Source organism: Nothoprocta perdicaria, unplaced genomic scaffold (assembly GCF_003342845.1).
Source record: "Nothoprocta perdicaria isolate Ctin4 unplaced genomic scaffold, notPer1 scaffold_144, whole genome shotgun sequence".
Taxonomy (NCBI): Eukaryota; Metazoa; Chordata; class Aves; order Tinamiformes; family Tinamidae; genus Nothoprocta; species Nothoprocta perdicaria.
In genome coordinates this window covers 1,501,773-1,518,798 of record NW_020454583.1, presented here as the reverse complement: position 1 = coordinate 1,518,798, position 17,026 = coordinate 1,501,773, and the positions used below count along the sequence as shown (strand labels likewise).

At 37.9% G+C, this 17,026-nt stretch overlaps 1 protein-coding gene across 2 annotated transcripts; it reads right to left on the bottom strand.

Moving 5' to 3' along the window:
• Positions 1–4,779: 4,779 nt before the first annotated feature.
• On the bottom strand, positions 4,780–12,101 carry LOC112943329 (sulfotransferase 1C1-like). Of its 2 annotated transcripts, none has more exons than XM_026034467.1 (9): positions 11,919–12,101; positions 11,523–11,619; positions 10,818–10,992; positions 9,056–9,193; positions 7,689–7,786; positions 7,229–7,355; positions 5,972–6,066; positions 5,461–5,641; positions 4,780–5,271 (listed from the first exon to the last, which is right to left on the bottom strand). In XM_026034467.1, the coding sequence occupies exons 3-9, from the start codon at positions 10,981–10,983 to the stop codon at positions 5,159–5,161; spliced, it is 918 nt and encodes a 305-aa protein (XP_025890252.1). In that variant the 5' UTR covers positions 10,984–10,992; positions 11,523–11,619; positions 11,919–12,101; the 3' UTR covers positions 4,780–5,158. The 2 variants fall into 2 exon arrangements, with proteins under 2 accessions (XP_025890252.1, XP_025890251.1); XM_026034466.1 differs by having other exon boundaries at positions 10,818–10,989; positions 11,919–12,100.
• Positions 12,102–17,026: the final 4,925 nt, after the last annotated feature.

Genomic DNA, 17,026 nt, shown 5'->3' with positions numbered 1-17,026 from the left:
GGGCAATTAGTCATCTTTTTAAATAGCTTTTTCTTAATGTAAAACAAGATTGCACAGACATTCATGAGATGCTTTGGGGCACTGCATAGCAAACTTTAAATTCTGCTTTTATTGAAAGGCCAAGTTCTGTAGGATTGGGATTAGTTATTCCTCTGAGGTGGTGTACAAATGCTTGTTCACCATCATTGCAATTTATTAGACTGGCAGGAATCTTCTGAACTGTATGGAATGAGAAAGTTGCTATAATTTTGCAGCCAGTGAATGTGTCTTCAGCTTACAGAACTCATACTTTAARCAATTGTAATTGTAGAATCTGATTTTTGACAGCTTTGGAGAATTAACTGTGTCTGCATTTTTGTTTTAAGCAGTTTTTATGTCTTTTATATATGAAAAAGYAGTGTAAAGTAAGGCAAAGTATGAATTAATGTATTTTTAGCTGTTCTTACTGACTCACTATTTGGAAACTTAATATTCTCTCTTCCCTAGGCAGATGAACCTTAACTTCTTGTGCTAGCTATGGCCTTTTTGTTGACTTGGGCTCAGTAGGGTATTTCCTCTAGTGGAACTGAATAGACCGTAGGTATAGTGAAAAATTTAAGGGGTGCAAAAGGGAGCAGAATATAAGCAGGGTGCTTATATTAATGTTTGTATGAGTAAGATGCAGGGATAGTACTGCCTGATATATCTATCTCTCTGCTGCTTTGTTTTTGAGGGGTTAAATTAATTATTTAACATTAAGGAAGAAATTGTTTACATATTCTTTAATTCTAGTCTTAAATTGTATTAGGACACTGAGGTACAAGAAGTTTACTCTTCTACTACTAATCTGCAGAGCCCACTAAGTGTGTTCAAAGATTAATTTTTAACTGAAACAAGGAAATGAACATTTTGTTTGAGCACATAGGGTTGGGTCTGGCTGTTAAGACTGTTGCTTTGTTAGCTGAACACAAAAGCACTGTTAAATCTGATATGCACAAACCATAGCAAATATAGACCAGCGTGGGTTATCAGTAGAACAACAGGTTGCTGTGAATGAAGAGGCTCTAATTTAGTAAGTTTTCTAAATTTCCTTGCATGCATTTTCAAGGGTCTAAGACTCTGCCCCCACCAGTACAGAGCCACTAGACTTTGACATATGGGCTCCATGACCACGTGGTAAATGCCCATGGTTCAGCTCGGAGCCTTCACACTCCACCTAAAGCCAGGCTGAAATCCCACTAGTTATAAATTCCAGCTGCCCTTCTTTGCAGCAGGTGATGCTGAAACCCTTCCAGGATATGAACCAGGACTAATTTGCCTCTTCAAAGTGGACCATGGGGTGCCGCCACATGACAACATTCCTGCTCCATCCACACAGRGCCTAAGTGGGCGCTTGGTTTGGAGGGCAAGCAGATCTTGAACAGGTCACCTTGTTAGGCAGCCCAAGCCTATGGTCTAGCAGTACAGTTTGGATACATCCCATGCGTATGAAGTGCTCCTACTTTCTTTCTTTCTTTCTTCTTCTCACCTACAGCCCACATTGGAGAAGGGCTTGCATCACTCAACGAGGTCACGAGAGAAATGGAGGCTTCGAGGCCAGGCTAAAATATACTGTTCATTCAACTCTGAAATATTCCCAAAATAATAATTAACCTTGTTGTAAAGATAAGATGCCTTCTAAACATGTTGGCATAAGTCAAATCATTATAAAAATCATATTTTTTGTTTACACACATATATGTATATGATGAGTGGAAAAAATGCTGCTTTCTGTCTGTGGTCCATTTTCTGACTGTGTAAATAATAACTTTCAATCCGAGCATGAAGGTGATCATCTAAGTTAAAATTAGTAGAATGTAAGCTAGTGTTTCTTCTATTCTGGAATACAAGGTAAGAACACAGAATATACCCATTCTCTGCCTCTTCCTTTTTTTTTTTTTTTTTTTTTTTTTTACTTTTTTTGAAGTTCAGTGCTTTTTCCAGTCAGCTTCATAAACGTTTGCACTCCATGTGGTAGTAAAATGACTCTCTAAGTTGCTCAAGACAGGGAGACACAATTTCCCTTTAGGAAATTGTGACTTCTTTAGAATTAAACCTTACTTATCTTCAGTTCTGTTAAAAAACCCATGTCAAAGCAAGAATCTTCTTGCACTCCATTGAGAAGATTTGTTTTGATAATTGTTACTGTATAGCTATAAAACAGGCTATGTGAGTAGGTAGTACATATTAATAAACAATAATTCTCAAATATTTGCTGGAAATGAATAAAAAGGATTCTGAGTCATYAAAACTATGGGAATACTTTCTTATAGAGGAAGAGACAAGCAACATTAAAGCAGCTGCTGAGGMGTTAAATCAGTTAAGCTGATGCTGTTTAAACTGGCGTTAAAAAGTTGCACGTGTGTAAGTGACTTAGTTAAATCATGCCTCTAGATATGAAAATAATGCATCGGAGGATATTCAGTGTGTATCTCCAACTAGAGYTCTGCACTTCACAGTAATCACAAAGTCCTTTGTTCGCACAGGAAACTTGATGATACTTTAAACTGACTAGAAAATTAATAACTAACCTCTRTATCACATGCCATTTAAAGCTCCTCCATACATACGAGCTGGCAAACATAAAGATATGTAAGTTAAAAGCGCCTTAGATATAGGCCCCCTCTCAGAAGCATACGCACATCTCTGTTTATTGCCATACTCTCCAGGCCCTGCCAAGGGATGCCTAAAACCTTGTAATCTTTTCCCCAGCCTTTCCCAGTAGGTGCAGGTCTAGTCAGTCTCACTGATAACAAGYAGGTCTCCTAAAGCACTGGCACAGTTTGCACTAGTGCAGTTAATATCACATTACAAATTGTGACTGAATCCACAGCTTGGTCTTAGTTATGCTGGCTCCAGAAAGCATAAAAACAGATCCACCCTCCTTTTCCGGCCTTAGCCAGGTATATTTTTTCTTAAAGGTTAATATTTCTGTGTTTGAGTTTGTATAAGATCAATAAGATAAGGAAATCCTGCTGTTGCGTAACTGCACATCTAGTGTTTTTTTATTTTTGTTTTTTTTTTACCTCCTTTGTTCCTGGTCTGCTCTGCTGGACCTGTGTTACTCTCCAGTGGTTGTTCAGAGCGGCTGAATTCCAGGTGGGCAAAGGCGAGGATTTGCCTGAAAAGGGGAGAGCAAAGGTGGACGTTGGGTGSGGAGGCTGCTCCATGGTGCCTCCGTGCTTGGTGCGGCTGCACAGATGGGGCTGCACCAGCCTTGGCCCTTTTGCGCTTTTGATAGATCCCTCCTTTCTAAGAAAGAGCGAAGGGGTCATCTGTGTCACCTTCTCTACAGCACAACTCATAAAATGTCACCTCACTCTGCACATTTACCCTATTCTGGTGGCTTTTAGGACACTTTAGGGCTAGACTCCCAAACTGAGCTGATTGTTGGGGGTTTGTGGAGGGACCCAGGAGAACAGAAATGTGCCAGCGAGCAGGCAGTGCTTTTTCCTCTTAGTGCTGATAGCAAAATAAGTTGAACATCAGCAAAATCAGAGAAGTGGCAGAGAGCTCCTCAGGCTGATGTGTTGCCTGCATGGAAAGGCAGCATGTCTGATGGAAKTTTCTTTCTCAGGTATTCAGTTTATTGAGACATATTTTATAAATAGGCAGGAACCTCTGTTGACTCAAAGCCATTCAAATGCCCATACCTACACCAGTGTGGTAAATGACTAGTTCCAGTTCCAGTATTTCCTGGGCTTTTAGGGCACACTCAAAGGTCCAGGATCTGACACCATACCTTTTACCAGCAAGCTTTCCCATTTGATTGTTTCCAAACTTGATGCAAGTTAGAGAATTGCCTTCAATTTAGATATTTACATTAAACCTCTAGCTGGAAGTGGACTGTGCGCATCAGCACAGCAGTCACATCATCAGTTCCTGCTATTACAGATCCCTGAAACCCTCTGCTGGTCAAAGAACAAACACCTCTTTTTTTATTATTTATTATTATTTTTTTAACGTGCTAAGCTGACTGCCCATGTCCAGACTAAGATATCATTTTCCTGCAGATGCTGCAGTCTCTGTTATTTTCCCTCTAATATTCAGCAAGTAAACTCAGTGAGACTGTAACTCTTCRGGGTTTTTTTTTGCATGTGTGTGATGAGTTCAAATCGCAGTCCTTTAAAAACAAGATATGTAAAGAGTTGTCTATAATTAAATGGACTACAAGTTATTTTAATTATTTTGCTACAGCTCAAGGAATGGCCATAGCACTGCTGCTAACGCTGAAGCAGATCTGGTCAGGCTCTACTGCAACTTAAAGTCTTAACTGAGAGCTTTATATGTTTGCTTATTCAACAGGAGAATAATGAAGGAAAGGAGGAGGGAATAGCATGATGCACCTGAAGAATACGTGTGAAAAGATGAAGAAGAAGGAATGAGCATATGCAGCACTGACTCTAGACCTCCTTCATAGCAACCTTCAGAATTTTCTAAGCATTAGCAGAATATTAGCTATCCAAAGGGCAACAGTGAGGAAAGCTCTTTGTCTTACTGCAGTAGGAACAACAACCTTCACATCTAGATTATAGCTAAATGCCTGCAGGTAGCCCTTTAGGAATGCTGTTTCGATGGGCATAATGTGTACTGGAAATGCTCCTTTCATCTCAGTGGCATTTATGATGTCCAGCTAAAACAAGAAAAAAAAATCTATTTTGTTTATTTCTGTTGCTTTGCTTATCCTTTACCATCTTTAAAATTTGTTTAGTGGCATTTATTGATTAACATTTGTACAGCAAGAGAATAACATAGAGTGTTAGCACCATCTTTTTTACTTTGTTAACRCTTTTCCCCCATTTGTCTTTAATTAGTGTTAGAGATTGATTTGAATATGCCAGCAATACAAAATACAGTTTTACAGTGACAGAAGCTGAAAACTTATCTGAAATATTATTAGTCGTATTGAAGATTACCATAGGAGAGATRATTGAGAGGTATCCAGGGAGTCATTGTTTTCTTCAGGCAGTGCAGCCTAAACTCCCACGTAATTTGGGCAATTGTATGATAGTGAAATATCAATGGCACGTGAAAGAAATCCATTGGAATCTTGGGAGCAGATATTTTGTGAAAGAAAAGCAAAATATGTAAACAGGAAAAAAATTGATAGATCACAAGGAATAATTCCCATTCCTAATGCTCAGAGTTCTGTGCGAAAAACAAGAGAGGTATCAGCCATTTTCTTCTTGTAATCTTCATTAAATTTCTCATTTTGTGCCACAGTGAAATGATTCTTCCAGTCCCCAACAACCCCTACAAAACAGCAAAAATAAAGCAAAATAATCAATTTGCTGGATTTTTTTGAAGCCCATTAACCACAACACACTAGATACACTTCAGGTAAAGGATTATTTCAAAACAAACAAAAAGACAGAAGGAAACAAACTGAAACAAACTGAAGACAGGAAGACAGTGTTGATGCGAAATAATAAAACTCAGCACCTTTTCTCATGAATGGGGAAATGGAGTGATCCATTATTCCCACAAAATCTTTGGTGTAGTTTGCCATGGGATTGTCCTTCATTATGTCAAATGTGGTGTAGTGAATTATCTGGTTTAATACCTCCTCTTCAATATCCTTCTTCATAAACTTCACTATCTTTTGAATTTCGTGCTTTGGATTCTGTGCAGACAACAAAGTAGGATAAGACACAGAGCCAGGAAAAGCAAAGAATCCAAACAGAGTGTTCAAATTACAGTTGTTGCCTGGACAAAAAGATCAGATTATTTGAAGACTTACTGATGGAGCAGGCATTATGATTGAAAACTGCTGAGTGTATGTACTAGCTAACGTATATACATTATATATATAAGTATACTTATAATATTACTATGCTCTATATATACTTACTATACTATAAGTATATAAGTATACTTACATATATGTAAGTATATATACTAGTTAGCTGCAGGTTTCCAATAGAACTCTATAAAAATATATTCAGCCTTTTACCTCCTTCATATCTTCATAGAAGAGGTAGAGAATATTGTGCTTATCTTTTGCCTTCCACCATCCTTTTACATGGTCATACCAGGACCCCCAGAGCACTGAAAAAAAGGATCAGCTATTATGAACAATCTATAAATATCTTTGCCCAAAAAACTGTCTTTGCCCAGTTTGTCTTAGTGATCTCTGGAAATTGTTTGCCCTACAACCAGCATTTGATCTCTTCCCAGTCGACTTTGGAACACTGTGACCATTACTCTTACGCTCTGTGCTGTACATAGCAGTCATGTTAGTTATCCCTCTGGCAAGGGATGTTCATAGCAGGATTCATGTCTGACTTTAAATGGCCAAAAATGCAGAACACTTGCATCAAATGAAACATTTATTACATTTACAGACAATGGAGAGAAACCTATTTCTAGACTGTGATTAATCTCATCAGTTGAATAGGACCATTCTTATTTGGTCCCGCTTTGGGTGGGAGCTGGAACAGAAAACCACCATAGTTTCCTTGCAGCTTGCATTTTTCTATGATTCTGTCTGATTTAAATATTTAATATGCTGGCAGAAGTGCCTGTTTCTTCCCGAGAACTCACCAATCCTAGCTGGTCAAACACAACACACAAAGTCTCCTGTAGACATGAGACTTTCAAGATAGTGATGTCTCTAGGCCTACATGGCAGCAAAACATTAAGCACCTACAGAAGCTTTACTGACAAAAWTTGCAGACTATCATCCACGTGCATAGGTTTTTCTTTCTTGAATATGGGCACTTCTTTTAGGAAAGGAAGAATCAGCTTCTTGGGGTGCCTTTCTCTRGCTGCCTTTGTTGTGATGCCTGCTTTTAGACAGATAAATTTAGGTCGAAAGACTTTCTTAACTCAAATTCACACTTCATCATATTAAATCTTGATATCTTGAATATAAGGCTAGAAAAAGCCATTTAATCACTGTTCTTTCCTCACTGTCTTCCAAGAAGGTTTCTTTTATCCTCAAAGAAAAACAGTGTTGAAACCTGAAAATTGGATGTGATGGTAGAATAAAGAGTAGCACATTTTTCATAATGGGGCTGTAAAGATAGCATCCATCTTTTAGGCACTATTACCACCCCCCAAATGAAGATAAATTACTCCTGAAACACTTTCAGTAGATACCCTTCCATCACTCTGCCAGCACTGGATTTCAAACTTTAGGTGAAATAAAAAGATCTAAGCATTTTTAAAATAAGCAAAATCTCTTGTACAAGTCATTGTAGATCATCACCTTTTCCGGCCATGAATTTCTCAAGAAAATTCTCCCAGCTTCCAGGATCAGGCAGCGCTTTATTCATTCTGTGGAAATGGTAGTATGACACCAGGTTGTCTTTGGCATTTCTTGCCATGTAGATGATCTTTATTGGATATAGAAATAGGAAAAGTATGAATACAAGGAATATGAAATTCCACATATCCACATAGATACTAAGCATCTCCTAGAGTTATCTCTTGGGGCATGAGTGACAAAAATCTRAAAGCTTTTACCTAGAAACTACCATTTTCTGAAATCCAACTAGTGTAATTTAGTCATTACTTCTTTAACTTCCCACACACATTGTATATTAAAGGGAATATTGCTGGGGAGAACTGTAGGTTTCAAAAGGATTGTGGAAACCATCTTCAGTACTATTTTATGTCTCTTACTGTTTCCAGGTAAAGTAGATTTAGGTCCTACCCCGCAACCTTACCTTACAATTTTGCTCCCAGAAGGAGGGGGGTAGCAGCTGCACAGGGAGATGAGTTTTCAGTATTCGTGGAGAAGGCATAGCTTCAGCTAATTCCAGGCCTGTGGAATATTGCATTGTAATGAATGACCATTGTCTAAATTTCACTAGTACTCATATGTGGCTCCTATATCCATATGTGGTTCTCACATGTGGCTTTTTGACTGTGACTTTTTGGCAATTTCCTTTGCCATTCACCTTCACTGATTATAAATTATATGGCTGTGTAATACATACAATATGGCATAAGAAACGAGAAGCAACATCAGTGCCTCTGATGGAATTTTTATCTGTTTTCAGGGAAGAAAGGAGGAACACATATACACATTCTTTTTGATTCTCTGGACCTATGTTTAGTTCATCTGCATCCCAAGGGATAATTATAAATACCAAATTATATATAACTGATCAATCTTTTTCTTCTACCACATTTAGTGATCTCCMTTTTCTTTGCAGGTAAGAGGCTATTGTTTCTTTCTAGGATACCAAAGAGTATGTTGGATGACTAGACTTTCTGGATGGCATATGCAGGAAGTCAGGCCAGGAGAGGAATGGATGGAGTTCTAAATATTTGTACAGTGTATTTTGAATAGTTTTGGAAATAGGCAAATACATTGTAGTAGGTGGCAATATGTAGATACATATTATTTCTTGCTTTTTGCTTTTTTGCCTTTTTTTTTTTTTCCTGTATCAGAGAGGCATTCTTTGTACATGTCAACACAGTCTGACTTAGAAGAGAAAAATTAACACTCCTACTGCAAAGTCAGAGAGACTGCTCAGCATCACATTTGAGGAGAGTCTGATTTAAAGATTAATGTGGAATGGGAGTCTTGGCTGGAGGAAAGGGGTCTTGTAGTAAGCTCTCTCTGCAGAACAGTCAAAGTCGCTGGATACCTGAATGCCTGATATCACGTTTAGATAGTTAGACACTAGAACTTAACAGAAACTAAAAATAGTAGTAAAATCCCTGAAGATAGCATTCACATTCTGGGAATACACCCAAGACAGGTTTCTGTYCCATATAAAATTTAATCTCAGAGTGATATTCATTATTTTACACGTATCTGCTGCAGTGTAAGTACCATGGAGTATCACACTTGGCTTTCAGATGCTGTCCCAGATTAACATGGTCTCCTGTGGGGCCTGTGTCATATCTACCATCCTCGCCTAGGCTTGGGTAGCACTAAATATTTATAGTAAGGCAACCAAACTAATACCAAGAGTGCACCAAGATCTCTCTTAGGAAACATGTTGTGAGCAGTAGACACTGTCTGAGTGGATAAAATTGTTCTATTTTTTCAAAATCCCAAACCTGTAAGTATGATATTTACCTGAGTAACTYTGAGGTGAAGACTTTGGGATATACCACTCAATGAAAGGATGCCGCGTGTAAGTACTGGCACGTCTACACTTCTCAATATCTCCATTATTTTGAATCATATCCACTATCTCCTGTGTCCACGTGGTACCTGAAAATGTCAGTATTTATATTTTCCCCCTTGAGAAGAGCTGAGAGTCACTTTTGTTAGAGAACTGGAAGTTGAAAAGATGGACTCTGTATTTAAGAAGGATGGGACAGCACAGAAGAAGATGGACAAAGTGGAAAGAGATAATAGAGGAGAGGAAATGAAAAATGTTTCATTAGAAATAGAACAAAATAATGACTTGGAAATAGTAATTTCCAAAGCAAAGTTTCAGGGATAGCAGCTTGGGCCAGCTTTCTTTACACTGACAGAAATATTCTCATGTCCACCTCAGTCTTGAAAAAAGCTCTGAGATAAACCTACTATTATTTGGAGGCTGTATTATTTGTAAGGAAGAGTGAAATTCCCTCCTCCTTATTCCATACCTCACGAAAATTCAACKATTTCAATGTTTGTTTTTATCCTGAATTTGAATGAATATTTGAAATATCTCAGCTTTGAGTGGATTTAAATTTACAAACAGTTTGGGAATACAAGAGAGTTGCACTATTTCCAACATGGAATCCTTTAACAAAGGTCAGTCTAATCTCAGACTTGACCTGCCTGAGCTWTTGCAGCATCCTGTAAGAGTTAAAGAGGTATGTCTCTCGTACCTCTTTTCCCCTATGGCCACGATCACAGACTTTCATGCTTTCCCTGAGGTACTATTCCAGGTCAGCCAGAGGACAGGCTAGGGGTAATGTGGGAAACAATGTGGGCATGAAACTGTGCCCTTAACAAGATGTTTGAACTATGCAGTTTTGGCAGAGGCAATGTATTGTTAATTTAAGACTCCTAGCTCCTAGCTGTTTATTTCCTTTCAGTTCAGTRGCTGAAGTATTTAAATCCTGGCTGATCAAAATACCATCTTTTGCTTTTGGTATACCTGAAATAAATTAAATTTTTTATCTAAAGAACATTTCCTGTGAAAATAATCATTTTGTGTAGCAATCATTTTTTTTCCACTGGATAAAAAAAAATCCTTGTTAACTCTATCACTAATTTATTACGTTTGTCAAATATTCCTGATTGTCCTAAATTGTCCATGATTTTATTCATCCAGAATTAATACTGGATACTTGTTATTCATTGTTTTTCTTTATAATAAGTATAATAGGGTGGTCAAGAAGAGAAATGGTAATACAAAAGTTAAGTGGCCAGTCTCCAGTTAAATACAGGTATGAGTTAGCTAGATTAATGGTGGTTTACTGGCTGCCATAAACTGAGCTAATTTGTTGATAACTTATTTATAAATAAGGATTTTCCAGAATCAGCACTGATTTGTACCAAGTCATTAACCAAATTAATAGTTCAGCCAGTTTCTATTATTACTTAGTGAACTGATTTTAACTAGGTGTTGGTGTTGTTAAATCATTACTTAAATCTAAGTGGAAACAACAAGTTTATGTAATTAGACTTTGACCATTTGATCTTAGACAGTAATGGATTATTATTGTTTTATTTTCCTTAAAATAATCAGAAGTTTCAGCCACAGCTGTTGGAGCTTCACCTCTTTAAAACTCTGCTTTGGAATTGAACAAATCTCAGTCACAATAGAAAACCTTAATTTTCAACTTCAGCATTAAGTAGTAGGCAAAATATTTATTTTATGTCTCCTATGCACACAAACCTGCTTTTGCATAGGTTGCAACGAGCAGATCATCAGGTTTGGCTTTGAAGTTCCAAACTTGATCCCATATGCTGCATATTGGTTTTGCTAAGGTGATACCTTCCACTTCATCTGTCTCAGCTCTGGTCACTGTCAGACTCAGATCTTCCATTTTATCCAAGGCCATTGCATACTGCTTGAAAGGAAAGGATTGGAAATGAACATTTGTTCTGAAAAGAAATCTTAATTTCCTTTTCCATTTTCAGGGTTTCTTTTATTGACTGAAGTTGGTATCTTCTGGTTTGTTTGCCTGTGATTAGACCTATGTATCTATATAGATTACAGTGATCTAATTTTTTGAAATACTCAACATATTTTTGCTGTAGGTTCCCAGCAATTCTAAAAATTACTCCATTCTCTCAGTTTCTAAAAGAGAGAGAGAGAGAAAAAAAAACKTATTTCCATGTTTATGAGCATTTTCCATGAGTGTTTTAACAAACATTTATGTCAAATACGGACTGGAAGTTGCTTGCCTTTGAAAGATAAGAAAAAGTAGTGGGATTCAAAAGAGGAAAATGTGTCAGTTCCCAGTGAAGTCAGCATAAAAGAAACAACACAGAAATTAAACTGAAAATCATCCTGACATGCCTGGGACCTATTTATTTTATCCATCTCCTAACAACAGAATAATTAGAAATAGCATATCTGCTACAAAGTGATACTCACAAAAGTGTTTGTAGAGCTCCTCTGAATTTTGCTCCTGGAACTTCTTATTTTCAGAGTTCAGAGTTGTTGTACGTTGAAGTTTGATGCTGATAAATAACTGGAACGAGATAGATCATTAAGCAAACRTTAGACTTCAGTAAGTTAAATGAATCTACTATGTATCAGATAGTTTTATGAAAACTAGTTTTTCATTTCTGGGTTTCTRCCAAATAAAAAGTTGTTAGCCTTAACCTTTAGCGCCCCAGAGTTCAGTGAGGGGAAAGTTCTGCTTAAGCACAGGAGGGTACAGAAATCACCTCAAATATAAGTATCAGTCAGAAAAGGAAAAGGAAACACTTCATTCTCAAATGCAAGATCGGCACAAATATTTCTTTTCATTTTCTTGTTTACTCACACCTGTTTTTATATAGATTCGTTGAGCAGATCACGAAGTCCAGTWGGTGGCTGGACACTGACCCATGAAATTAAAAAGCAAAAAAAAAGCAAAAGGGGAAAAGAAACTAGGCAGAGATTTTTCTCATGCTTCAGTGTCTTCAGTTCCTGGATACATTGCTCACTGCACTCACTTTGATCTTTGGGCAGAAGTAGGCTGAAAGCTTGGGTGGAGTTTGCATTCCTCCTATGAATGCAAGGAGAGTGGAGGAGGAGGTGCTGCAGCAGCCAATAGTTTATGAGCTTGGTTTATGAACTCCTTTTTAATCATGTGAATGACAACTTTCTAAAATTCTCATCTAAACTATGACTCCTTACCTGTAACAACATCGAGCATCTGCCAATAGCTTCGTCAAGATTGTTTTACACTTGCCTGTAACATTGCCAGTAGATTTGAAATAATTGATTTTTTGCCTAATATTTAATCCACATTGATAGAAGAGTTATCTTTTAACACCAAAGATCAACAAAGCTGCGTGAATTAAAATAAATCTGATTCCATTTTCATCACATACTGCACACAACTTATAGAAATCTAAAGGTCTGTTTCATTGCTAGGGTTAGCAACTTTCGTTTTATGGCATTATCTAGGCAGGTTGACTTCTTAACTAGCAAGATATAACAGAGTTTGGATTCACTGAATGTTGAAGCAGCATTTATTTATGAAATTTAAGTTACTGTCTATTTTTATATGAGACACTGGGAGAAATACTGATGTGCCCCAGGCAAACTGCAAACAACAAAGTTATGCTAGCAACCAACATTGTAATTTAGCATCTAGTTCCCAGTCCTTGCAGTCATCCTGAAATATTTGTATGCATTGGAAATGTTCTTCTTGGGCAAAAAGTAGCTCACTCCAGCTGAACTCAAGCACAATCTTGAATTGATTGTGTTCCTAAAAGAAAATTATTTTGAAAAGCTAGGCGACAGGTGATGCTTCAGTCTTCCATTGAAGGCACTCAAGTACTGTGAATCCTTCAAGCCCTATTGGTCATCCTTTGGATGGCCTGGTAGCATTTTTATCTAAAATGGCTTCTTAACATCCCCATTTTTTAAAGGCATTTCACACATCATAACCAAACAAGGGGGCTAGTTCCCATGGTCAGTAAGGTCCAAAAGGGGCAAAAGTGAAAGCRTGTAGCCAAGTACTGAGCTATGAGTTTGTCTCTATAAATGAATAAGGAGATGAAGAAGGAAGGTCAGTACAGGATACTATATACATAGAGAAAAGGTYAGGCAGGAAAAATGTGGAACTGAGAGAAAGGGAGAGGGAGAGGTTGAGTGCCTTTTTTTAATACAATTAATAGCAGAGTTAAGCAGTCCCCTTTGAAGCATTGTGGGAGGCAGCGAATTGGTAGCATTCGCTGTACAAATTAAAGGAAAGTTTCCAAAAAACAAGAAACAAAGAAACTGAAGTGACCACCTGATTGACTTTAATGCAGTCAATTGTTTTTTTTTCTTTCTGGCTCTAAGACCAGATTTTTCATGTGCAGATTGACAATATCAGAACTAACAGTAATCCAGTAAGCAGAGAATATAAGGTTAAGGTCTCACAGGTTTTTTTCTGTTTTTCCCTACCACTTAAATGTAATCAGTTTTCTCTGTAATCTGCAATCAGAGTATCAGTCATGTTCCAATTTGTGGAAGCCCATGCTGATTTATTTTGTCCTTCTCATGCCTGTACCTGAAAGTTCACACACCTAGTTATACAAACAAATAATGAAGTAATCCCCAAAGTAAACTAGCTATTCTGTTCTCCCTTATTGCAGCTGGTGATCTGAGTAGCCTGTGAACAGAGAGCTATGAGAGAGCAAGGTCCAAAAACTCCACCTACAGCTGTCACATCACTTCTGAAGTAGGTAGTGGGTGATGGATTTCTCTTATTATGAAACAGGAATGTGGGAGGTGAAATAGGTGGCCTATGGTCTGGATTTCTAGATTAGGATTGTGGTTACTGGGCATTGCCTGCAAAGAGCTTTCTCATGATTCTCCATGTAAAAAGCACTGTTTTTAGTTTAGCCTGGGTAAGTATGCTTAGATCTTTACCTGGGAATGGAAAACTGCAGGCCATTCAGTGGAAAGASCTGTGAGAAGATACTGTTGGGTGATGCACAGCACAGAGACAAGGAAGTGACTGTGAATCAGGAATGGGCCTTACCTGTCCTTGGAAGTATCCTTGCTGTATAGTATTGCGAGTGAAGTTGGCATTAAGATAGGTAGTCCTTGGACTCCATGAAATCTGTATGCAATCAGCAAAGGAAGGACAAAGGAAGAGTAGGGATATGTTTATCTTAAATTTGTCCTCATCTCCATTCCTTAAGCCTGCACATTCTCATTTATCACCTGGTGTCTACGAATCYGTCATTTTATTTCCACATAAAATTATCTTTCTGGTTTCTAACAGCCACAGAGAGCTGCAGAAGTACTACCTACCAGATAACTAGGTTTGTCCTGTGGCCTTTCAGAGAACTCAGTGCTTGACTGCACTGCCTCCCTCCCCTCCACTCCCTCTGCCRGAGCTGCTTTGTGGATAATGGCATTTTTCAGCTACTTACCTCCATGCTTTTATATATGGCATAGATTTATTACTGCTTCTGCTAGCTTTTCCTTGATGTGAGCTGAAAAATAGCATACAGCCTGGGGGCTCTTAAATAGCTGTATGGCTCAGGACTCTATTAATCCATGCTGCTATTATGCTTTATTGCTCTCCATACCCACACCATGCTCTTCTTGATATTAATATGACTATTATTATGAGTAGGGACATTCAGATTTTACTGATTAGAATATTTGAGGGAAGGTAAGCAAAGATGAACCCCACCACAGTCGAGGCAAAACTAGCTGTAAGCAGATGAACAAAGACACAATCATCCTGTTGACCCTCAAGTCTGTGGAGCCAGGTCTATTTTATGGTTTGCTGTTCTTCGGGTGRGCTCTTTAGAATATCTTCTTATGCTCCTGCTAAATGTATCAGTTTTTAAAGACTTCTTTTTAGCTAGAAAAAAAATTTAAGAAGTAGATTATGCTTCCAATTACTATCTGAAGCTTTTATTTCATTAAAATAATTAATAGAACATTTTTATTGTAGATAATTGTGGGGTTTTTTTTATGTTGGATTTAAGCCTTTTTGTGTTTTAGGTTTAATCAAGAGTCACAGTAGGACTTTCACAATGTATTAAGAGAAGTGTTTTCTGTTATTCATACCAGATCAGCCTTGAGATGAAGGCGGGGAGTCTTGCAACAATATCGAGCATTGCAAACAGGGATTTTAACTCTGATTTTCTTCAGATTTGGTCTATATTTAGCTGTCTACATGCTTTAGGGAAACGAAACTAAAATTTATATGAAAATCTACAGCTGATATATTTGAGCCTTTAAAGATATATTTCTTTCCTYGTTTTGCTTAGTGTTTACGTTACTTTTATCTGAAATTCTCATCTCCCTCTGCTGGTCAAAAGATGTTAACAAAATCACATTAACACTATATTTTAAAGATCCTGAAATCCTTAGTTGTGTACCTGTATTTGACATGCAGAAATACGCACACAGTACAGAAAGAGAAGGAAATGCAGAACAGGCCAACGTTTCACTTTCAAACTTCTGAGTTCTAAAGCTAGGTGCCCCAGTCAGTGGGGGCAACCTGAAGCAATGACAACTTTAGGTATTGTGGGACACAGCTGGAGTTAATCACAAATATGTTCTGTAACTGACTCTATCTATTGCAGCMTGTACTTCACTAGGAACATTCCTGCCAATATCTGTAAAAAGGGAACCCTACTATTGATCTTMATGATCTATGTTCTGATGGTTAATTAATGAATGTCTGAGTTGCAGCCATATGTTGTAAAGATGATTATCATAGATATATTTATATAATAGAAAAATAAGTATCACAGAAAACAGTAAGTGTTAAACATGGAATGTTAAGCCCTAAGGCTTTGATTCAAAGAAAAAAAAAGCAGCACATTACTTAGGTACATTTCCTATCAGTGAAGCACTTATGTTCCATTATCATTATACTGCAAAAATTTATTTGCTTTAAGTCTTGTCTCTTGCAGTTTCCTGATAGAGGAAGTGATGAAGTCCACAAGTTGTATAATTCTGACCAAGCTCTGCACATACTGGGGTCACAGTCACATTTTTTACAGTCTTGTTATTGTGAGTATGAATAGCCAGGTGATAAAGTTTAATTGGACTCCTATAGCTTTTTCCAAAGAATTTTTTCCAAGAAAATATGCATATGAAATGCTGCGGTGTCACCTTGTCAGCAGCAATATATGCTTTTGGCATTATTTCTATAAATTACTTTGTAGAAATAAAAGGTCAAGTATTCACCAACCAGGATAACACATTCCCACTTGCAAATGAGATTTGGTTTAGAGCCACCAAGGTAAAAAAGAAGCTTGTAATAAACAGTTACAGAGTWTGATGCCCTTTATATATATATGAAATTGTGAAATTTACTTAGTTACAAGCATTGCTTAGCATGCTAGTACACAATTCCCAGTTGTATGCAGAAGGAAGCTTYTGATTCTATGACATGCCTAATGCTGTGGGGAACTGAGCAACTAAGCATGATTTGAGTAACTAAGATGATTAAGGGAATGGAACATCTGTTGTACGAGGAGAGRCTGAGTGAGCTGGGCCTGTTTTCTCTGGRGAAGAGAAGGCTGAGAGGGGATCTGATTAAYATGTATAAGYTCAGGAAGGGAGAATGCAGCGAGGAAGGGGGCAAGCTGTTTTCATTGGTGGCCAGCGATAGGACGAGGGGTAATGGCCACAAGCTGGAGCACAGGAGGTTCCATCTCCAGGTGAGGAGCAACTTCTTTACTGKGAGGGTGACAGAGCAGTGGAACAGGCTGCCCAGGGAGGTTGTGGAGTCTCCTWCTCTGGAGGTCTTCAAAACCCGCCTGGATGGCACCCTGTGCCACATGCTGTAGGTGTGCCTGCTTGAGCGGGAAGGTTGGACTAGATGATCTCTAGAGGTCCCTTCCTACCTTGAATATTCTGTGATTCTGTGACTGGTGTGCCAAGACCCCAGTTCATGCTGGRGTATGAGGCATCCAAACGTA